Source organism: Cydia fagiglandana, chromosome 2, assembly GCF_963556715.1.
Source record: "Cydia fagiglandana chromosome 2, ilCydFagi1.1, whole genome shotgun sequence".
Taxonomy (NCBI): Eukaryota; Metazoa; Arthropoda; class Insecta; order Lepidoptera; family Tortricidae; genus Cydia; species Cydia fagiglandana.
Window position 1 is genome coordinate 9017136 of NC_085933.1, and position 24309 is coordinate 9041444.

The 24309-nt window shown below is 44.7% G+C and overlaps 1 protein-coding gene across 1 annotated transcript in view; it reads right to left on the reverse strand.

Annotated features, from left to right (window-relative positions):
* The window catches only part of LOC134675484 (protein unc-80 homolog), a 77554-nt gene that overhangs the window by 20719 nt on the left and 32526 nt on the right, over nt 1-24309 (reverse strand). Inside the window, exons 45-62 of the mRNA XM_063533750.1 lie at nt 24095-24235; nt 23246-23439; nt 22474-22619; nt 21061-21255; nt 10174-10369; nt 9345-9563; nt 8713-8858; nt 8022-8208; nt 6873-7034; nt 6508-6600; nt 5827-5937; nt 5620-5736; nt 5189-5323; nt 4421-4544; nt 2260-2472; nt 1439-1623; nt 1070-1235; nt 261-431 (exon numbers count right to left, since the gene is read on the reverse strand). Of these exons, the coding sequence (XP_063389820.1) occupies nt 261-431; nt 1070-1235; nt 1439-1623; nt 2260-2472; nt 4421-4544; nt 5189-5323; nt 5620-5736; nt 5827-5937; nt 6508-6600; nt 6873-7034; nt 8022-8208; nt 8713-8858; nt 9345-9563; nt 10174-10369; nt 21061-21255; nt 22474-22619; nt 23246-23439; nt 24095-24235 (2901 nt within the window). The remainder of the gene's footprint in view (nt 1-260; nt 432-1069; nt 1236-1438; nt 1624-2259; nt 2473-4420; nt 4545-5188; nt 5324-5619; nt 5737-5826; nt 5938-6507; nt 6601-6872; nt 7035-8021; nt 8209-8712; nt 8859-9344; nt 9564-10173; nt 10370-21060; nt 21256-22473; nt 22620-23245; nt 23440-24094; nt 24236-24309) is intronic.

Genomic DNA, 24309 nt, shown 5'->3' on the forward strand with positions numbered 1-24309 from the left:
CCCCAATTAAAAAAAATCGTTCATCACTATTGTACTGTAGATCAGATATAAGTATAGAAGACTGGATTTTTTTTTCGTTTTAATTCTCGCGGAGTCCCCTTAGGCCCACTTGCACCATCCCGCTAACCCGGGGTTAAGCGGTTTAACCGTCAACCCAGTGTCAAATTGTACTGGTTCTCCAGGTTTAACCGATTCACCCAGGGTTAGTGGGATGGTGCAAGTGGGCCTTAGAACTTTGAGAATGGGTGGTGTATAGTTACCCCGTGGCGCGGAGAGCGGCGCGGAGGGGTGGTCGGGGGTGCGCGGCAGGCCGGAGCGGCCCACCAGCATGGAGATGAGCGAGGGCCGGTGCTGCGCCGCCTTGTCGCCCGTGCGACCGAACACCTCCGACGCGCGCTTGCCGCCCGCGCTTATGTTCTCCGCTATTTGTTCTGAAAATATAATAAACGGTATCGATAAGCAAGATTTCGATTGAGTAAGTTAGAAATATATGTATTACAATTAAAACTCGCTCGGCTATGACCGTTGCGGGTGGCTAATAAAACTGAAACGAAAGATACATATCAAAAGCAATAGTTGAACGAAGGAACTGCATGTGCCGCTCGTTGTGTACAGACCAGGCTCGAAACCGGTATTGAAATACCTGTTAATATCGTTCCCAAACCGTTATATTATTTCGTTCATTAAAAAACCGGTTAATTGCTGGAACGGCAGTTAAAAAATTACGTTCTCTCCTAACCGGTAAGAAGAGGGAACTAAATTTTATGGTTAGCAAGGAACGATAAAATACCGATTACTCTTGGCTTTCGGTCTCTCGGTTCAGACTCTCGGTTAAAGTCGTTGTCTTACTCGCTCTATCTCGCTTTGATATTTTCAATTTAACCGGTTAATTTCGTCCCACAAAAACGGAAGACGAACGAATTTGGCATAAATCAGTATCTCGGTAGAACAATTCTTTAACCGGTAATCGCAAACGGAAACGAAATCATTTTCGTTCCCAAGTGCATAAATGAAACCGGTTTCAAAAGTAAACCGGTTTCTGATCCCTGGTACAGACTACAGTACTGACCGAACTTGCAGTGGTCGTGCTTGTCGCGCAGCGTGCGCAGGTCGCGCGCCAGCTCGGCCAGCAGCGCGCCGCGCGCGCGGGCGGCCGGCAGCTTCAGCCCGCGCACGCGCTCGCGCACCACGAACTGCATGTGCCGCTCGTTGTCGCCGATGGGCGGCTGGGATAGCTGCAAGTATGGGAATGATCTGAATTAGAGCAGTTCCACAATCATTTATTAAGTACATGTCGTCAGCGCACGTATTGGCAATACTTAATAAAGTTTGTGATGTCAACTATGAAACTACTTATACTTTACGATAGGTACACACAACGTAACAAAAACGAATACTATTTCTTCTATTTACAACAAAAATTTAACGCACACGGTACCTTGTGCACGATGAACGGCAGCAGCAGCACGAACAGCGGCGTACGGTAGGTGACGACGTGCTCGAGGAAGTCCCACAGGTGCGCCGCGGCCTCGTTCCGGCGGCCTAAGTCTCGCATGGCGCGTGCGATTCGGCCCCACTCCGAGCAGAGCTCCGAGGTAAAGCATGCGCACAGCACTTTTAGGGCTGCAATATTAATAAGGGAGGGTTAAACGCAGCACAACAAAAACATATATATTTGAAGCAGAAAATATTCAATTTTATTTGCGATCAGTCGTCGAGTGATCTATGAATAATCGAATTGATAGTGACCAATAGTGACGAAGAAAACGATAACATAAAAGTAGTGCGCGCGGCGTAATTGTCGGTGCAAAAAATGAATGGTTTGTTGGGCGCGATAAGTGAAATAGACCATACGTTAAATTAATCGAATTTAAACTGTTGTGAGACATACTAACATTGAATAACTTTACTTGCGCGACATGCTGCTCGCACTGTTAGTCGAATTGATAGTGACCAATAGTGACGAAGAAAACGATAACATAAAAGTAGTGCGCGCGGCGTAATTGTCGGTGCAAAAAATGAATGGTTTGTTGGGCGCGATAAGTGAAATAGACCATACGTTAAATTAATCGAATTTAAACTGTTGTGAGACATACTAACATTGAATAACTTTACTTGCGCGACATGCTGCTCGCACTGTTAGTGCTTGAGAAAGGAGACCTAGGCTCTCCGAAACATGTCGCGCGAGTGACTAAAAACAAGTGAGTCTAAACCGTAAAATTATTCAAATACGTTAAATTGATGTTAGTTAAGAATCACCTAGAAAGGCGATCTTGTAGAGCTGGTGCGACAGCTTGGTGGTGTTGCGCGTGTCCCGGCTGCCGGTGAAGGTGAGCGAGTTGGCGCGCGCCTCGGCCGCGTTGAGCTTGGCGTTGACGGCCGCCAGCTGGCCCGGCGCCGCGGGCGGGCACAGCGCGCTCAGCACCACCGACACGATGTACGAGACATCCGACTGCCGCAGCGGGGGTACGTCTGCGCAAAGAGGAATATCTAGTCTGTCAAGCCATTTCCATTAAACTGCAAAACGTAATTCAAGACCAAAAAAAGTAAGACAATGTTGCCACTGCAACAATTCGTTTGTAAAATAGTAAATTCATTTTGATAAATAATCACGCCAAGCTAATTTATTCATTAGTCCTTTATTCCTACGATTTATAAAAGTACTTTCTTTTACTTATTTTTACAAGACGCGCTAGTAAAAAGTGGCAACATTTCTTACTTTTTTTGGTCTTGAATTACGTTTTGCAGTTTAATTGAAAAAAAAAGCGGCAAATGAAAAAAACATAGGCGCGAAGTGTTATAGTCACATAGAAAATTTTAATTACGCGCCTTTTTCTACTGACAAAGTTGTTTGACAGACTATACACCGTGTTTTTTTTTGATTTCGGTTAATTTCAGGGGTGCATTCCTGAGCTTAAATCAAGTAACTTTCTCAAAGACACCGATATTCTAATTAACTCCATTTCGGAGATAATCAATAATTTATTTTTTCCTATAAGGCCTCTACAAGCGTGTACACTTGCCTTAGGGCCGGTTTACATATTGATTAGTGTTTAGAATGAGTTCATGCATTTGCTACTAAACTTAAGTAAAATCTCGGTCGATCGATGTTCGAAATGACATTGATATGTCACAGATTTCAATTGTTTGGTTGAGTTAAATGTAATGCCCGTGTTGCAACAACGCTATATGCTACATTTAATTACTTTTTAAACGGATTTTTTTTTTTCAAAAAAGCAAAAAAAAGATTTTTTTTTCAAAAATAACTATGCCATTTAGTTCTCTTAAACGTACTTAACTATACCCCGAAGTTAACGGAATTCAATAAAAACACGGTGTATATTGGGCTTTTCCGCTTCCATTCGTTTAATCCTGCTCCCTATCAGCAACCAAACCTCATAAACATACGTCGGACTCCAGCGGGCATTTTCGTGGCATGTCAGAATGATAGGTAAGGTGCGCAAATCAATCAATTCACTTTCGAGTATTTGTACTTAGTATTTTGTACCTAGTATTTCTAATGTGAAATTCCAAATATCATAGCAACTAACTGCGTTATTAATAAACGTACTTGGACTACACATAAGTCAAAATGGCGAAAAAGTTCGTTTGGCTTTATCCGTCACTCAGACAATTGCAGCTGTGAGAAAGGAACAAAACAAATGAGTTAACTGGGCATGTCAAGTTCTATAAACACGGCTCTAAGGCTGTACGTTAGTTAGGTGTTTATTTTTTTTATATCCTTTAAATTTTAAATAAAAATAAGATTGAATAGTCTGATAATGATAACGGGTAACTAATTAATTTAAGTATGTTACAAATACTAGGTACATTATAATACTCGTAAGTTAAGATTTTTTTGTAAACCTTACCTTGCCCTCAAACTGCCCCCTATAGTCCGACGTTTGCTCATAAAGGTTTCGCCTGCGATAGGTCTTGTAAAACCTAAAGGGTGGTATTCCACCTGTCCAATTTCTTTGTCTAATGTGTATTTGCGTCTCACATTTTTTCGCATTATTTTGCTTAGTGAGAGAGTGAGATGCAATGCACATTGGACCAAGAAATTGGACAGGTGGAATTTTCTTCTTCATGAGCTTCGTCATGATTGTCATGATTTCATGAACCCACAGACAAAACATCCTCCAGACTGAGCATAGTCGCGCTACCCCCTCTGCCACGCATACGGTAATTTTACTCCATGTTCGAGTCGAAAGTGTCTTTGTGTGACGTCCGTGTCTTTGAACGGACCAATAATGGCACGGGATTTCGCTCACCTCGTCCCGCGCACCCCCGCATGTTTGGCATCATCGGTTGCATGAAATAATTGCTCTAAACTCGGTCTAGAGGATTCCTAGTCTATGCATGAACCTTTCGCAACGCGCAGACTCACATGTACAATCCACCATTGTAATTTGATTACCTTTCCGCCCGCTTCCCACTCGTAAACAAAGAGGCATAAATAGATTCATTAGCATGTTTTCAGTCTTCTCCGCTGACTGGAAAATAGCGCTGCCCCCGCACATTTGCTCCAACGAGTAGCTGTCCTTGAAGAGAAATAGCAGGATGAGGTAGAACAACTTTTAGAATATAACCTCTAGCCGCCCAGAGACCTGTAAAAAGGTCTCCTGTTCCAATCTAATTTGAACTTTGTGTTGACAAAATAAAATTTCATTTTGCTTGGCAAGGTTTGACGTATGGGGCGGCTAGAGGATAATATAATACTCTTTATTGCACACCTCACACAGTTTACAATATATGTACAGAATCAAATAGATAAAGACAATTTGCGAATTTTATGTGAGTATCAAACAATCTCATAATAACATAATATATTAACTCTCAATAAAATCGGATAAATATTAAATTAATGGATTTAAAAAAAATCTAAATCCGTATCTGAAGAACCGTACTTATGGCTAGAGTCTGTTCGGAAATAGAAGAGTCGTGGAATGCGTTGGGCCTCATACATTCCACGACTCTTCTCTTTCCGCACAGACTTTAACGTTTAACGTGGAAGAAAAACACATATTTAGACGAAGTCATTTGCGGACAGTGTTTTCCACCATTACATTTTTAGATTCCGTATACACTAGGGTGACGAATGTACGCGTTTGGTTATAACATTTTACAATTTTGAATTGTTTAATCCTACCAAATCTATCATCTTGTTGCTAAAAATGAATCTCACTCCAGTATTGATGACTTGAAGCGCTATAAGTCGCACGACAGTGCTGCAGAAGTGCGGCGGCGGCGGCTGCGACATCAGCGCCGCGGTCGCGGACGACAAGTTTTCGCCGCTGTTGTTTTCCGATACTATTAGAGCCTGCAACGGAAATACCGCCCTAGTTCGTTAAGGTACAAAGACGATCTTTATGATATTTTTATTTAACCTATAGCGGGTAGCTTTATTAAAATTGTATTCTACCATATACCTATGTACTCGTATGTTCAGCAAAGTAATTAGCTTAGCAACCCTGCATACAAACATGTTTGCAGGGGTAACCTAATAGTTTTGCTGACTTTACAGGTAAGGATTTACAATTTCAAGATATTCTTTATAAGGCGTAAGATTTTCATAAAATAATGTTTAAAACTGGGCTTAAATAAAGTTTGACTTACTTGAACAGTGTTAAGTAAAGTCTTAACTTGCTGCCAATGCATGACGTACGGACAGCGTATCATAGTTTCGTATACACCTTTGAGTAGTACCGCTGCAGAGTCCCAGTCAGTGTTGCGCTGAAATATACAATACAATACAGTTCAATGAACAAGTTAGGAAACTATAATATATTAGCCAAACTTACTACACTTGCACTCTAGACTTACTCTTATGCTAGGCTTCTTAGCGATCTTAAGGAAGACCTTATCCAGGCGCCTTAGGATCATAATAAGAGCGGGACGTAGGGCGTCATCAGCCCAATCCGCTGCCGGCAGCACCTACAACACAGACACATTTAAGTTTTGGTCGCCATTTGATGCCTACACTGCGTTTAGGGACACATAAGTATGAGTGTTTCCCCACATCTTTCAGCGCGGAATCGGCAATAGCCGATAGAAAAAAGTTTTATATCTGCGCAATAGAGATATATGATATATGTGGGGAAACGCTTAGAAAGAAGACAGCAATATTTCTATAGGAGGCAAACTAGCAGACGGATTACCTGATGGTAAGCGATTACCGCCGCCCATGGACACCCACAACACCAGAAGGGTTGCAAGCGTGTTGCCGGCGTTTAAGATGGGAGTACGCTCTTTTCTTGAAGGGGTCGTATCGGTTACCTTGGTAGTTGAGAGTTGTGGAGTTCATTTCAGAGTTTGGCTGTGCGAGGCAGGAAGTTACTGGAGAAACGCACAGTTGAGGACTGCTAACCATCCACGTGGTGAAGAGGTAATGTTGTCGCTAATTTTCTATATACTAGTATACCTCCGTCGAGCTTTTAACTTGTAAAAGCGGTGTGGACAGCTCTGGGTTGATGATAATAATGGAAATTAATGAATATATCTCACCTGCGTCATATAGCGGTGCAGACCGCGGCAGCCCATTGATTCAGGGTCATACGGCGACACCTTCAGCAGCGAGTGCGCGATCTCTGCCAGCCGCTGTTAATGTTAAAGAGAATTACTTCAGCGCAGATCAGAAGTATTCCAAAGATTTAAGTACGTATTTTACTTGCCAATAAATCAACAAAATACCCAATTTGTCAAACACAGAGTTACAAGAAGAAAAAGAAGAAGAACCTTAGACCAGACCATTTTGACGTCGAATCTCCACACTTATGCGACTTGATATGTCAAGTCGTTGTTCCTAATTGGTGAAATGTGGAATCGAGCCATAAAGAAGACGAATTGTACGATAGAATGACTGGACTCACGGCATGTGACTTGCAGTCGAGCAGCTCGACCGGTTTGCCCTCGCTGCCGCCGCTGCCCTTGGAGCCGTTGAGGTCGAGTAGACGCGTCGTCGCGCGACCGATGAAGTCCCCAACCAGCGACAGCAAAACATCTCGCGGACGACGGTATTCTGCCCGTATTAACTGCAAATAACCAACAAGCTGCGTAGTTACGCAGTGCAGTGTTTTCATCCCACGCTAATGACCTTCGATCTGAATCCCTTAGTTTTCTAATGTTTTTCGTAGCTTATCATATTAACAGCAACGGCTTTAATGAATATAGTATCCATATTTACTTCAAAGTTCATTGTCTTCGAGATATTTGACATCAAAGTTGAACAATTTTAGGCTAAAAAACTGGTTTCTGACCATAATTTTTGTGTTAATTAGTTTAAAATTAAAACGACACGTTTTTCGAGACGTCAAAGACGAACCCAAATATGTAGATTTCGTTCATATAAGATTTTTCAGAGCAAACTTAGATACGAAAAAAGTGGTTTTTAGACAATTAAAAAAAAAAACATAAAAAAATGAGTATTCATTTCTTTCAAAATCCGATAGACAAAAACGGAGATAAAAGATTGAAGAACCGATAACCGTTTGTCTTATAATTGTATCTGTAGTGCAAAAAAAGGAGATACCATTCAAAACTTGTCAAAAGTTTATGAAAACCTCGGGTAGCCCCTTAATAAGGTCGCGTAATACGCTTAACTCTTTCAGCTTGGTGTAAATTTTGCTAGGCAGATTTTTTTATAAAGTAATACAGTCTGGCATAGTGCGTAGCTTTCAAATAGAGCCTGATGGCTAATCCTATTGTCTATTGTTTAAGTAAAACCGCAGGTACTATTTACCTGCAAAAAAGGGTCTTCATTATTCTATTTGGCACCTGACCACGGGCTAGTCCAACGCTCACAAAACCAGTGTAGGTGCGCTCTCCGATAACGCGCCTTTGTTACGCATCTCGATGACACATTTTAGACTGGTTCTGTAGCGTTCGACTCGCCGGTACTCAGTAACCGAAGTACGTATTTTTTATGCAGGTGGTTGTGTGGCACGTGGCACGAGCGGTTTTACTTAACAATAGACAATAGGATTAGCCATCGGGCTCTATTTGAAAGCTACACACTATACCTCCGAGTCCTCGGCGCCGGTGTACTCGGGCGCGGGCTGCGCGCGCGAGTGGTCGCTGACGTAGCGCGAGTGCGACTCGTCCTCGAGCCCGTCCAGCCCCTTGAACTGCGACGTGGGCGCCGTGCGCACCCCGCGCTGCGACGAGCCCTTGTGCTCGGGCGACGTGCGGTACGGCCCGTTGTACGACCTGATATCGTCAAACATGATAAACCGTCATAGCCAGTAATTTGGCTACTTTGATCTTGCCCACAATTTCCCTTTGGGGTAAGATCGTATGCTAGGAATCCTCTAGACCGAGTTTAGAGCAATTATTTCATGCACCCGATGATGCCGAAAATGCGGGGGTGCGCGGGACGAGGTGACCGAAGTCCCGTGCCGTGATTGGTCCGTTCAAAGACACGGACGTCACACAAAGACACTTTCGACTCAAACATGGAGTAAAATTACCGTATGCGTGGCAGAGGGGGTAGCGCGACTATGCTCAGTCTGGAGGATGTTTTGTCTGTGTCGTATCCACTTTTTTGAACATGATTATGCAAGTCCTTTAATTAATTTGTGACCAGAAACGGAAATAGTAGGTGCAATTTTCCAATCTTCCATTTGTTTTCAATACAAACTTCGGAGTAAATAAAAACGGAAAGTTCTAATTTCCAAGTGTAATTTAAGTCAGGAAATTCTTTGAGACACTTACTTTGACAATCCTTCGCAGTTATTGACGAGAGTCTTGATAGCAATCGCCAGTTGTTGTATGATCTCCTTCTCAGTCTTTCCTTCTCTATTGTACGTTGGTAATTGAATCTGTTTCACGTAGCATGGCAATATCGCTTCCAGTATTATCTGAGGAAATTATACATTATGAAACTATAAAATGATGTACAGTGTGGGCCAAAAGTATAGAAACAAGCTATATGACAGTAAAAACATGTGATTTTCATGCGATGGATTTTTATTGGATTACGGATTATTATGTGATGGATTCTCATTGAGAAATTACAATTAGAAAAACAAACAAAAAATTAGTAAAGTTTTATGTCTGTCACTATGTTTTTGATAAGATTTCTATCGCTTCCCTTCTACAGATAAGTACCTACTGAAAATAATCGGTTTGTATTGCAAATATTTAACACATTCAGGGCCAAGAACCCGACCGACAGTCGGGTTCTTGGCCCTGTTCGCTCCATACGGCAAATACGTGGCTACGCGCTACGAGCGTAACCCGTAGGACTTAGTGGCAATGAATGTGTTAAAAGAGAGGAGGCCAATATAATTTTATTGCCTAAGTTACTTTTGCCTACTCAAATTAGAGTATCAGAAATGACTTACAAGCATCTGATAGCCCCGCATACTCTCCGAGGAGTATGACACGACCATGACACACAGACTGATGCAGTCCAGCACGTTGACCATCTCGTCTTCGTCCCGGTAGCAGAAGTCGATGGGCTTGAGCGGCTTCTCCTCTTTGATCAGTTCGGCGATGTGCAGCGGGTCGGGGGACGGCGTCTCTAGGCTTAGCAGCAAGTTGAAGAGACAGCTCGATTGTACCTGCGAGTCAAATGTACCAGATATTAATGTACTTGAAAAGATTTTTTAATTTGAAATGTTATGCTTATGAAAATTGAGGTTTTGTATCTCTGCGTCTTTTGCAATATGACCACGGAATTTGATTTCTGTGCCTTGTCGTAACTTGCCACAGTGACAATAAAATGAGATTACTGGCGGAAAATTTCTTAAGTGTTTCTATTTTTTTTAAACTAGCAAAGTTTGTCTGATGTGATATAAAGCGATGAATAAGAAAAATTGTATCATAGCAACGTGTTAAAATTAAAGAGGCCCTTGGAGCAGGATGTTATATTTAATTACATATTTTTGTTTACGTAATAGTAGGTTGAGAAACGTAAAAAGGCTGGAACTATGACGAGAAAGACGAGGACAAAATCGAAGAAAAAATAGCAACAAACAACAATGTGTAAAGGAAGAGATTGTCTTAATTGGGGCCGTGCGCGTTGGAGGGCCTGCCATCTTGTGGCCTGAATCGGAAACATACTGGACATTGACACTTCAAGCCCAAGCAAGTGCTGCCCTCCACAGTTCATGTACGCTCCCTATAACAATAAGTAACAATAGTGTTTTCGTATTGCGTGTAATTAAGTACCTTACTGGCATCACCATAAGCTGATTCCTCGTCAGTATCCAATATGGCGGACACGGAGCCGAACATCTGCAGGATGAACGGCTTCCTGTTCAGCAAGTAGAACTGCTTCACAGCGTACTCTATCGTTGTGGTCACTAGCTTGTTCGTTTGGTAATTTGAATAGATCTGGAGCAGTGTCGGCATGATGAGAAGGTAACTGAAAAATAATAACAGTAGAGGTTCAGCTTTTGAAAATCGGCAGTTACTAAGTCTCTGAGATATAGGGTAATTCGCCAGTAACTGGCCGCCCTAAACTAAAAATGAATTCTATTCACCTATAAATAGAGTTCATTTTAGTATAAGGTGGCCAGTTGTTGAGATCTAATACTAAAATAAATTGTTTATAGGTGAATAGAATTCATTTTTAGTTTAGGGCGGTCAGTTACTGGGTTATTTCATGAGATGTTATCTAGAATTTAGATCATTCAGTTAATAACATTAGGATTTTTAATACGGTAATATTCTGTGCCTCGGCTAGTCTGTGGCCATGAGTAAGCCCATTCATTATATATATAAAAAAAATTAGGTTTGCATGTCCGATAAAAACAAAATGGGTACCAATCTTGTATCTATGGTAAGAAGCTTTTAACGAAGTTGCGGTGCGCGGGCGGTAGCATCAACACCACATACGCTACTTATTATTATAACGCGTGTTAAAATGTCGCAAATCGACTGTGAAACGCTAAAAACATTAATTGCAAGTGCACTTAAACCTTTAGAACAAAAAATTTGTGATTTACATAAGATAATAGACAGTTTAAACAGTGAAATAAAATCCGTTGTTCAAACCAAAAAAATTGAGAGTGCAGCCAAGGTAGGCAACAAAAGTGATTCGGTTATTACGTCTGCGCCGTCGACCCCGATGTCGACAAGCAATGCGTCAACACCGACCAGCCGTCCCGCTCCCGCATCCACACATGCACCACAGCGGGCACAGCGACCGGCGGCTGCACAAACGAGACAGCGAATTGCAGCGCAGGCTAAACTGCCCATACGGGCGAAGCGTAATAACCAACCAGCGAAACATGGACCGCAGCAAACAATGACCGCCGATATCATTACAACGGCTTCAAATCATGATACGGCAAACAAATCAACAGATAAACCGCTGAAACCGACCATCGATTTACAAGCTAATTCGGCAGAACCCCCAAAAGTACTACTGCCTATTGACAAATCAGCTGATGATGATTTTGAGCCCGTCCAAAGCCGCCATCAACGCCGCAAAATTCGAAAATCAACGATTATGATTAAAGGAACCGCGACTGACTCATCCATCACAGGGGTTGAGGTTTATAAATTCCTACATGGATGTTATTTTAAAAAGGATACGACGCCTGAGAGTCTTAAACGCCATCTAAATAGCATTCATGACGGTGCCCAGTATAAGGTAGAACAAATAAAATCCAAACGAGACAGTTATAACTCCTTCAAAATTGGTATTCCCGTTGCAGTCTACGATCGTTTCCTTTCGTCGTCTGTGTGGCCTATAAACACCAACATTTCTGAATGGCGGCCCTTTCTCCGCTATAGGGAGACCCAGTCTCCCACCGACGACGACACCACCGGCCAAATCAGACGCTTGCAAAAAGAGGGTGAATATATTACACCTGAACATAAATAGATTAGCCAATAAAACATGCAGGTTAGAAAGCGAACTCCAGCTCCAGGAAAAAATTGACATATTGTGCCTATCTGAGCATTGGCTCGAGTCGAGCCAAATATCCTCGGTAAATATACTCAATTATCAGCTCCTCGCGGGTGGGAGGAGGTGTCTGCATATATACTGCCACTGACATACTGACCTTAGAGCGCCGCGAAGTGACTGACCTCTCCGTAGAAATGCATTTTGAGACATGTGCAGTTGAGTGTATCGGCCTTGACCTAATTATTATATGTATATATAGACCGCCTAGTGGTGACATCACGATGTTCTTAAATAAGTTAAATCTATTGTTAAATTTTATTGCTATTCAAAATAATAATGTAATCATAGTAGGCGACATTAATATTGACATATTAACTAATTGTAACATTACTAAACAGTTGTTAGATACTATTAAAATCTGTGGGTTTAGAAATCTTATAAATAAACCGACTAGGATTACAGAGACATCTAAAAAATGTATTGATCATGCATATTCCAATATAATTAAGTCTGACATAAATAAAATAATGTGTAATGAAATGTATTTGTCTGATCATTTGTCTTTAATTATTAGTATTAATATTAATAACCGAACCCAATCGAATTGCCATGTATTAAAGCGAAAGTTTTCACATTGTAACAAACATGACTTCATGCGAAGTCTTGATTTCCAAAATTGGGATGACATCCTAAGTAAGAGTACCTACCCAGGTGAAAAGATAAAATCTATTATAAATGTTTTGAAGCATTATTTCGATGTTCATTTCCCAATTAAGTATCATCCGGTTAAAAAAACCAACGAGGTCTGGGTCAATGACACCGTAAAAATACAAAGAAATAACATTCATAAACTTAAGGTAAAACTAAGTTTTAACCCCTATGATACTGAGTCACTTTCTAGCCTTCAAAGACTAGAATGCTCGTACTGGTCCCTTATAAAAAATATACGTAGGAGTTATATAAACAGACAAATTTCAAACTGCGATCGTGATATGTCACGTAGTGTTTGGCGCATAATATCGAATGAGACGTGCGGGGGTTCCAGGAGCGGGAACAGAGCAATCGACATACTTGTTAGCAAGTCTGCAGGCGACTGCCAGGACGCGCGTGCCGTCAACCGCCACGCTGCTAAACAGGTACTATCTAGATGCGAACGTAAATAATACGAGACCGTGCACTCCCACTGCCCTAGAATATCTCCACAGCTATTTAGACAACCCACCCCCGCCTCTGGTTTTTACTCCATTCACCCTTCATGAGATGATTAATGCCTGCAAACATATAAAACGTAAAACTTCTAAAGATATAAATGACATGACAACGTATATTCTGGATTGTTTGCCGCCTATTGTTATATCCCTATTTTTGTCCGTATTTAATGACTGCGTTAAATTTGGTGTATATCCAGATATCTTAAAATTGATAAAGGTACAGCCGGTGTACAAGGGTAAGGGCGAACTGCACTCGCCCAAGTCTTACAGACCAATATCACTGGTACCGGTCATCTCTAAAGTATTTGAGCGGTTGCTTAGCAACAAACTTATGCAACATATTACTGGTAACAGGTTATTAAATCGTCAGCAGTACGCCTATCAGCCCGGTCGGTCGACAATAGATGCCGCTAGAGACATTGTGATGCGAGTGTTGGGGCATCTGGAAGACGCGCGGCAGGTTGCTGCGATCTTCTGCGATCTGTCGCGCGCCTTCGAGATGATAGACCATTCCCTTCTTATCAGAAAGCTTGCCGTTTATGGTGTTACTGGTAACTTTCTGGATACAATCTCATCCTTTTTAAATAATCGAAAGCAATGTACTTACGTCCTGAACGCGAAGTCAGAAATGGAGTCGATTGGTAACTGTGCAGTCCCTCAGGGATCGATCGCCGGGAATAACCTATTCTTGATCCTCGTCAACGACATCACGACCGCTTGCCCAGGTCAGGAGTATGTCATGTTTGCCGACGACACTTGTATTATTGTCAATGCTAACGATTTTGAGAGCTTAAAATCTAAACTCTGCAATGTCATAAGTCAAATGGTAAGATGGTTCTCCGCCAATGGCATGCTATTAAATTTAGAGAAAACTAGTATAGTGCATTTCCAATTAAAAAAAACTAACAAACCTAATCTCAATATTGTGCTAAATAACACCGAAATTCCGCAAGTTGATTCCGCGAGGTACCTAGGATTCCAAATTGACTCCGGACTGACTTGGGCCCCACATATACAGACAACATGTGACAAATTAGCCTCCGCGTGTTACGCATTGTCCAGAATAGCACCCAGTCTGTCTGCTGAAAACCTAAAAACGGCATACTACGGGTATTTCCACTCGATTTTATTGCAGGGTGTGGATCTTTGGGGCATGGCTGCTGAGCGCGACCGAATATTCAGGATGCAAAAACGCGCCCTGCGTATAATCGATGGAAAACCTGTAGACTACCCAGCACAGAGTTTGTTTAAAAAACATAAGATACTCACTTTACCGTGCATATATATACTCACGGCATGCATGCATGTAAGATTGAACATAGATATGTATAAATCTAACACTCATGCCAGTGGGTCTCAAATGCGCAGGCGACCCAGGTTAATTGCTCCTAGACGCCGACTCGCCAAATCGCGACGGTCACTCAGTATCATGGGGCCAAATATTTATAATGCAGTACCGAATGAGATACAAGACTCAAAAACAGATTTAATATTTAAAAAGAAACTTAAGATGTTACTTTTAGATGAAGCTTATTACAGCATCGATGAATTTACTAAGTAGTATACGGTAAGATCATTGACCCAGCGCTGTACCAAATATTATATTAACTATATTGTAAATTGTATACACATATGTACCTATAATAAGTAAAATGTAAATAGTAATTAAGTAACAAAATGACGTGTAAATGTATATATTTCTTTTACCAATAAAGTACTGTATCACTGTATAGATTTTTAAATAATCACATGGTTGAACCGGGAATCGAACCCGCTACACGAGAAAAAAAATCAGCCTGTAGTTTTATCATACCGATCGAAAGGATTCATCATAAGGATTATTTTTTGCTAAATAACATAGTGTCAGAAATAAAAGGAAGACCATGACATTTGATGTGAAATTTAGCGAAATAATCAATAGAGTGCGACTTTGTATTCAACAGAATGGGACTCATTTTGAGGATTTGATAAATTAAATTGTTATTTTTGAATTAAAAATGTTAAAATTCATGGTCTTCCTTTTATTTCTGAGACTATGTTATTTAGTAAGAAATAATCCTCATGATGAATCTTTTCGATCGGTATGATAAAACTACAGGTTGTTTTTTTGTCTCGTGAAGCGGGTTTGATTCCCGGTTCAACCATGTAATTATTTTAAAATCTATGAATGCAGTTTAAATTGTTTTTTAAATTAAAATAATGTCTTCTTTCGGCAAAATATCCTATCTACAATATTTAAGGTACTTTCCCTTGATGTTCCATAGTCTTGGGACACCCTGTATATAAATGTTATTGAAGAGAGATTAGGTTTTGCAACGTTTAGCCTAAGTTCGTCGGAAAGGGTAAATTGGAAAATATAAAAATTTTACCTTCCAATAAAATTATTATTATGTTTCCTATCCACATCGGATATCTTCATTGAGAGAGTAACGCGATCGTTGACTAATGATGCCGCTAGCGTCTATGTAGTCGCTCCGCCCCACGCCGTGACGTAGTTCCGCTTCCACTTCCTGCGAACCGTTGCTCGCTTCCCGCCACTCGCCACCGCCATGTCATTGTTGAGGAGAAGTACCGCCGGCATAAAAGTAGCCTAGTAGCCTGCCAGGAAGGCATTACTCAGATATCCGATGTGGATAGGAAACATAATAATAATTTTATTGGAAGGTAAAATTTTTATATTATGTGTTCCGTACTCCACATCGGATATCTTCATTGAGACCTGTTTATTATCTCCTGGTGGCGAGTTAGCGGGCGCGCAAGCGATAGGGCTACACCTACTGTCATAGAACTCAGAGAACGAATAAATATGTATACACCATATTGCAACCCATGAAATCACAGTGACTCGTTATAATGTGAATTACAGGAAATTGAGAATTGAAATTGTAATCTCAGGTTCGAATCTGACGTTAAACTGGTTTAAGAGAATTCTCATTCGAAATCGCATCCGATCCGCAGAATCTCGGCGAGTCATGTTCCCAATTAACATAAGCGAAAATATCGCTAAGTGAATAGCTTTCCAGCCAATTTAGTTATTAAGTACATCGTGGATCAAAAGCAATCGTAGGCGAGGCCGGCTTGGATGAGACTGTGGCTGAAAGAAATAAGCGAAGTGTCCCCTAACATTTTGTGTAATTCTCGCAAGGTGACGTACCCAGACTACCTACTTATACTGGGTCTATACTTTATTCCGGAGCTTCTAAGAGTCCAGTCGGTAAGACACGTTATCTGGTTTAGAGCCGAATTTCGGACACAAAATAATAGCGTTAAAGTTATCTATGTAATTGCCCGGGCTACAGTGTAGTAGAGTAAGGTCATTGACCCTGCTGCCTGATGCTAACAGCAAAAGTGCGGCAGCTATTCTATCGTACTTCTTCTAACGTACCTAACGTTGTAGGGCTATTTAAATTAGGGCAAGTAGATGTCTCGCGTCCCAAGCTGGTGCTTTGGGAGGCGCTGGTCTCGCTATTAATGGCGTTGGAAGAAGGCATAGTGTCCGATAGTGGTTCATACACAGCACTTGTGAGAGGCTTATGAACGAGTATCGTTCTGAAAGCTAACATGGATAATAGAAATAGACGTCTGAGATAGCTCGCTACTTCACTGGATAGAGGTACCTGGCAGTTGATCTTATTTTTGATGCACCATAAAGACCGTTTCTACATTGTGGCCGTACATGCAGCCTAGACAAGGGGACGATCTAGGGGCTCCCGTTACTGTTTTCTATACAAACACAGTACCGGAATCGGGAATATCCGGTTCTTCCATATTAGTGAGACAGTGACAGTTGCGTTTCGTTCGCTACGTAGCGTTAGACCTTGGCATGTTATATGCATGCGCCAGTCACGCCAGTAGCGGACGTCACTCCTGATCCCGCCAGCTCGGTGTTGGAGCGTCCTATCTGACAGGAGCTACGCCTCATTCTTAAGGTCGTTGACTCGTAAGGGAGGGCGGTCTGACGTTGTGTTCACTAGGACCGCCAGTAAATTGCAAGCTTACCACAGCTGCTTTAAGACTCCTTATCACGCCGTCGCAGTACACAGACTAGGCTGGGAGGTGGAGACATCCATGCCAAGACTCACAGGCAGCTGTCAAAGGTCGTGGTAGCAGTTCAATGAGTCTGTTAAGAAATACCGTGGCACAGTGCGAGGGCTCTCGAAAGCGGAGGCCGGCCAACAAGGCGCCTGTCAGGTGAAGACAGTCTCGGCGGCTGCTGGGCGCAGCTGCCACTCGGGCGCGCAGTGACTTCTTGATAAACCGTTGCCCTCGGGGGTTGTACCGACCTCTGGCAAGTAGCAAGCAACCAGCGCGACCTGTAGACGATCTGCTGGCATCAGCAGTTTTTGCGACAGCCGTAGTAACGGAAGGGATGTAGTGTCGCCGTCGTTTTATGTATACTGTACCGGTGCGGTTGTATGTTTACACTTCTGTCGTCAGCGCTGCAGATGCGGCCCGTTAACGGTTACTCTTCGCTGAAAGGGCCTTACCTCGTACATTGTCTACCAATATTGGAGATTGTAACGGACTGCTTGCATAAGATGAGGAAGAAAGTGGTGCGAGGCTTTCGGCAGCTCCGTGTTGCTGGGGACTGCGAAGGCTTCACCTTCCTCCATGAACTAAAGTTTGCGAATTTGAGACTGAACAGAAGGCATTGAGTCTCATTTCGGCGAGAAACTCTGCAGCAAGGCAGGCCTGTATGTCGCGAAAAAGAAAACTTTCAATCGGTGTGTTGTGCCGCGTGTCCCACGTGATGTCTAGGAGCGTGATGGTCTAATTCGCTTTATCCGAAGAGACACCCTATATCGAGTTAGTATAGGGCATCGAGTTAGTAGCATGCTTTTAAGGAAATCGAACTGATGAAATCAAGTCTAAAATCGATTTTGGCGCTTTGCGTAACAAAACTGTTTCGATAAAGTCGAATACAGACAGATGGAAACTGCTGGAGTCCTCCTGGCCCCTTTCTCTTAGCACCGGAAACTCAAGCTTGTTCAGGCGCAGCGGGTTTATTTGTCCCATTTTGTTTATTATGGCTTTTCGCACGAGTTCGTCTTTGTAAGACGGAACTTAAGCTGGAGAGCGCGAGCAAGCAGAGATAATTATGTGAAGTCTGCAGACCTTTTCGATGCCTTTCACCTCGGTTTCGAGCGGTCGCACAGGGCCTTGTCGCTAGCTGTTCTCCGGTTGGACCACTCCATGGCCTCGAGAAGTCGTAGGAGCTTCGAAGCGACACAGCGAAGTCGATCAGCACCTTTATGAAGCCCGGGAACACGACGTATTTTCCTCTGAGTATCGACATATCTTACCGCTTTCAACTCCGGGCAGTCGAGCCGCGCTAGGACGGGGCTCTTTACGACCTTGTCTGCCGTCGCCGGAGGATTCTTTAACCGAAACCAAGAGCTTAGCGGTCTGTTCGTGCTGTACCATACCATACCTATACCTGCACCATAGCTATAGGCGCCTGCGTACCTCAATGGAACCATGTGGACAGGACAAAACTGATACTGTGGCGCCCAGCGAGCAAGGGACGACATCGTCGTAGTTGCAGCATCGGTGGACAGCATCGGCGTGATTGTGGCAACCGCCGCCGCTCGGGAGGCGCCGGTGCGTGAAGCTAGGCCGCCACTGGTTCGGGAAGCGCTGGTGCATGAGGCGAGGACCCATAGTGGCGGCCCGCTCTAGAGGCGTTGTCGCGTGCGGCGAGAGGCGCCATCGTGGCGGCCAGCTCGGGAGGCACCGGTGCATGAGGCGGTCGCCGTCTGGCTGGCTGGTCTGGGAGGCACTGCTGTGAGGCGAGAGGCGCCATCGTGGCGGCCAGCTCGAGAGGCGCCAGTGCGCAGGTGGTGGTGCCATCGTGGCGGGCGGCATCATCGTGGCGGGCAGCGCCATTGTGGCAGCCGCCGCCGCCGCGTCGATGCGTAATGCGAGAGGCGCCATCGTGGCGGCCAGCTCGGGGGGCAGGCGGTGTCATCGAGCGGGCGGCGCCATCATGGCGGCCACCGTCGCCAGGCTCAGGTGCGAGAGGCGCCGTCGTGGCGGCCAGCTCGACAGGCGCCGGTGCGCGTGACGGACGTTACCGGCACGGGAGGCGCCGATGGCTAGGCTCGTAGTTGCACGCATCATCACGGCGACGCTGTTGCCCTCGGCGGTGCCATCGTGGTGGCCACCACCGGCGCGTAGGTCACCAGCGACGTCATGACGGCCGGCAACCAACGCGGCGATCGTCGCTGTACTCGTAGCATTTCCACTGCATACACGTAACTTACCTTCCTTCCGCTCGAGCAGTCGGGACGCAGAAGCGGTCCGCCTTCACCTTGGCGCGATCCACCCGCGATGCGCCCGCAGCTGCAGGAGCGGGCGTGTGACGTCTCGCAGAGCCACGCGGATCTCTCGGAGTCCCGCTGGACTGGAAGCGTCCGCACCGCAACTGCAGCAATAGGAGCGGGCGTGTAACGTCTCGCGGAGTCCCGCGGACTGGAGGCGTCCGCACCGCGACTGCAGCAACAGGAGCGGGCGTGTGACGCCTCTCGGAGTCCCGCGGACTGGAGGCGTCCGCACCGCGACTGCAGCAACAGGAGCGGGCGTGTGACGTCTCTCGGAGTCCCGCGGACTGGAGGCGTCCGCACCGCGACTGCAGCAACAGGAGCGGGCGTGTGACGTCTCTCGGAGTCCCGCGGACTGGAGGCGTCCGCACCGCGACTGCAGCAACAGGAGCGGGCGTGTGACGCCTCTCGGAGTCCCGCGGACTGGAGGCGTCCGCACCGCGACTGCAGCAACAGGAGCGGGCGTGTGACGTCTCTCGGAGTCCCGCGGACTGGAGGCGTCCGCACCGCGACTGCAGCAACAGGAGCGGGCGTGTGACGTCTCTCGGAGTCCCGCGGACTGGAGGCGTCCGCACCGCGACTGCAGCAACAGGAGCGGGCGTGTGACGTCTCTCGGAGTCCCGCGGACTGGAGGCGTCCGCACCGCGACTGCAGCAACAGGAGCGGGCGTGTGACGTCTCTCCGAGTCCTGCGGACTGGAGGCGCCCACCGTGGCCCGCAGCGTCGCGGTGTCTCGGAGTCACCTTGGACGACAGCAGAAGAAAGACGCGGCGCGCGCGGGCGGGGGCGGGCGCCGGGCCCGCGCCCCCGCGCCGGGGGACGGGGCGCCCCGGTCGCGCCGCAACTAACAACACGAGGTACTCCCAGGCTACTGCCTGAGAACCCTCCGCGAGTGACGAAGTAACTTCTGAACGCCAATAAAATTAGAATATCTTAAACTGGCTCACCGGATGGTTCGTGACAATCCAAACCTCCCTATCAGCGAAGCGCGGCACCCGGCAGCGGCGCGCGCAGGCCGTCCGCCGCCGCGCCGCCCGGGCGCCGCCGCCGCCGCCGCAGGCACGATGACCGCACGTTCCCTCTCCGATGCGGAGCGACTTGTTACCACTTGTTAACAAGAACCACTGACGCACTTCCTACTTCGATCTCGAAAATGCGAGTTAACGGTAACAATTTTAGCAGCATGGAATGTGAAAATTAATTTAGCGAGAAAAAAGTGGGTAGAATCGAAAAGCACCGTTCGATGACTTCGATCGCGAGACCGCCAAAAGACTAATAGTGGCGATCTCTGCCATATCTCACTATTTAATCGACCGAGCTTTGGATCGGAAATGTTAAAGCACCATGCTGCAAAAATATACGCAAAAAATATTTGCGGACCATCGGTCAAGACGGTCGACGAAACAATGACATGGCGGTGGCGAGTGGCGGGAAGCGAGCAACGGTTCGCAGGAAGTGGAAGCGGAACTACGTCACGGCGTGGGGCGGAGCGACTACATAGACGCTAGCGGCATCATTAGTCAACGATCGCGTTACTCTCTCAATGAAGATATCCGATGTGGAGTACGGAACACATAATAACTAAATTATGCCTATCTACATAATCTAAAACGATTTAAATATCCTAACCTACTACAGTGCCTCGTTGGTTGTAAAAAAATTGCTGTACCCATTAGTAGAAAAGATGTTCTTAAAATTGAAGGCAGCGTTGACGTAAGTAGCGATAACGTAGCGGAGTATGAGCGAGTCCTCGCTATGCAGCATGAGCGCGCCGTTCAGCACGTTGAGGAACAAGTGGATGTCGCGCGACGACGTGAAGTTGCCCGCCATTGCCTCGAACATGCGCGCTATCAGCCGGACCCACCTGGAATCCATTTTAAAATTATAGGCTCAATCAGAGGGTGAAGACATCGGCTTGCATGATCGGGATGCATTTTGGTGATAGTCGTTTAAAAATTACGTATAAACAGCTAAAAGTCAGTCGGTCAGGGAAAGTGCGGCTACTGGGTTAATTTTGGAACATAAGTATGCAATACTGGCCCTTTCACAGTGTTTGCGCTTTTCCACTTAGGTAACCCTGTAGATATCACACTTACTTTCTAGATAAGTCGCAGTTCCTAGGAGGTGGCATTTGTCCAAACTGAACTTTCAGCTGGAGACCTTAACCTTTTGGTCAGGAACACCTAAAGTGGTATCTGGTGGTTGTATGCTCAAAGATTTAGGTATTTATAACAACAACCCACATCAACTTGTGTAGCACATCTGCTGTATATAGCAGATCGGCCTCGAGCCAGGCGTGTCTCACTCCGCGATTTCGTCGCTTTGGTACAGGTAGCTAAAAGTAAATCCGTTCTACACCAATTTTATTGGCTAGCCATTAGCCGCGCGTGGCGCTGTCGCCACCTAGCGGCCATATTTGTCCTGATCGTAACAGAAGCGTTTTGTTAGAGAGTAAGTCTTCTGTACCTAGTACTATTATTAATTCTGTGCTCGAGCGCCTTGCGCGGGAACACCTACAGTTCTATGCTTCTATGGGTGGGATGCTGAGGCATTCAAAAGTTACTTACTTATTAAGTTATTATTTTTTACTAAATACAGTGTGGAAAGATAAGTCGGGCCCTGGAGGGAAACTGCCTTAAATCCTTAAGCTGGCTCATTTTACTTAAAGGAGACATTCCTTTATTTTTAAAAACAAACAAAACTGCATTTAATTATTTTTTTCTTCAATTTGGCTTGTCTAAAAAAACGTGAGTACTAAATATTAGATTTTATGGATATTTTATACGACAGACAAGTGTAAGACCTAATGTTTCTTGGAGAAATGTTATCATTAACATTAATTGTAAGTATCGACAAGTAGAATAAAATTGCGAGTGTTTATTTTTTGGAATTTTTAGTCGGTTCGAGTCCCGGGCGAGGCAAGCGAGTTTTAGAAAATCTTTTAATGCAGTTTTGTTTGTTTTTAAAAATAAAGGAATGTCTCCTTTAAGTAAAATGAGCCAGCTTAAGGATTTAAGGCAGTTTCCCTCCAGGGCCCGACTTATCTTTCCACACTGTATATTATATATTAGCAATAACATACATGAACTTGTGAAGCACATCCAAGCCGAGGAGCGTGGAGCCGAGCGCCCCTCTGCTGTACAGTTGCAGGTCAGCCTCGAGTGCCTTGCGTGGGAATGCCGGCAGCTTCATCAGCTCGTCATGGAGGAACACCACACGTTGGACCACCTAAGAAAAAAGTCTGTTCAGACGAGAAAATATAGGCTCAGTATTGGGACTTTGGGAGTTACTAGGGGTTACTTCAGATATTCCTTACACTATAAACTTATTGGGGGTAGCTTCAACCCATCTGATCTGGTGCCGCAGTAAGACGAGCAATCGACGACACTTCTATATTCGACCGTTTCATAAAGAACTCCCCAAACTGTTAGTTGGAAACAAAAATAAACGTTTTAGTTGCTCCTGTTTTGGGCCGCTTGCTAGTTTTTATCGCATATATTTGATTTGAAGCGGTGGTGGCCTAGTGGATATGACGTCCGACTTTCAATCCGGAGGTCGCGGGTTCAAATCCTGGCTCGTACCAATGAGTTTTTCGAAACTTATGTACGAAATATCATTTAATATTTACCACTAGCATTTCGGTGAAGGAAAACATCGTGAGGAAACTTGGATACATCTGCGAAGAAATTAAAAGGTGTATGTGATGTGCCCGCATTAATCCGCATTGGGCTAGCGTGGGGACTATAGCCCAAGCCCTCTTGCGCATGAGAGCAGGCCTGTGTCCAGCAGTGGGACGTATATAGGCTGAATTATTATAATAGTATTATTTAATTTAGTAAATATGAGAAGGTTACCATGTCGACGTTCTTGAGAATGGCCCAGGTGAGCAGCACCTTGCCGATCTCCACGAACTTGGAGAGAAGCTCCTGCTGCTGCAGCTTGTCGAAGGCCACGTCCGGCGCCATGTGCACCAGCCCCAGCTGCGGGTACTGCGAGCGCTTGAAGAAGTACCAGTCGCGCACGTACGACTGCGGGTTGTGGATCTGACCTGCAAACATTTTCCGTGGTTAAGGGCTGATTTGTGGCCTGTGCACACCGGCTACGTGTGCGTGACGTGCCCGTGCGCGTGCGGCGTTGTAGTAAACAGATCCTTATGAGAGATGGCACACCGCTTGCGTGACGTGTGCGTGTGGGGCTCCAACATATTAGCGCACGCACACGCGCACGTCACGCACACGCAAGCTGGTGTGGCTCAGCCTTTAGACGATCCATTGCGGGTTTTGATCGGTCGGTTGAATTGGACGTAACCAATAAGTCCGCAATGTAACTAAAATCGCATGCGAGTTCGCGCGCCGTCTAAATCAGCGCTAACAAAATAGCCAAGGTGTGAGTTCTTTGGCCATATTGTTAAGCCTTGGCTTCTTTGGAAAAAAATGTAAATGGAGGATCTAAAGTTATGTTGATCCTAACTAACTACGTAATAAAGGGTAAAGGTGGATGTCCATGGGCAGATGATTAGTGTATCTGAAACTACAAAAATGTCTACATCACTAGTTGAGTTCTGAGTATCTTATCTAATACTTTTATTATTTTATTACCTGCATTTTTAATTCAGTCGTGTTAATTTATTGGTGCCAATACAAAAACATGGGAAAACAGGAATATATTCCAAGACCAAGCTAGAGGTTGCTGTCTGTACTTACGAGTTTTAAAATCAACCAAGAAGTGTTCGTTATGTAGGTTCTCTGGTATTCCAAAGAAATCTAGCGATTCCTTCAATATTTGACCAAACTGAGTGTCTTCTTGAATAGGGAACTGTGATGGAATACAACCCTCATTGTCAGCTGTAAGAAATGAACTAGTATTTTATATTGAAAGTTGTCAGGCATTTTAGTTATAAGATCTTTAAGATTCTAAA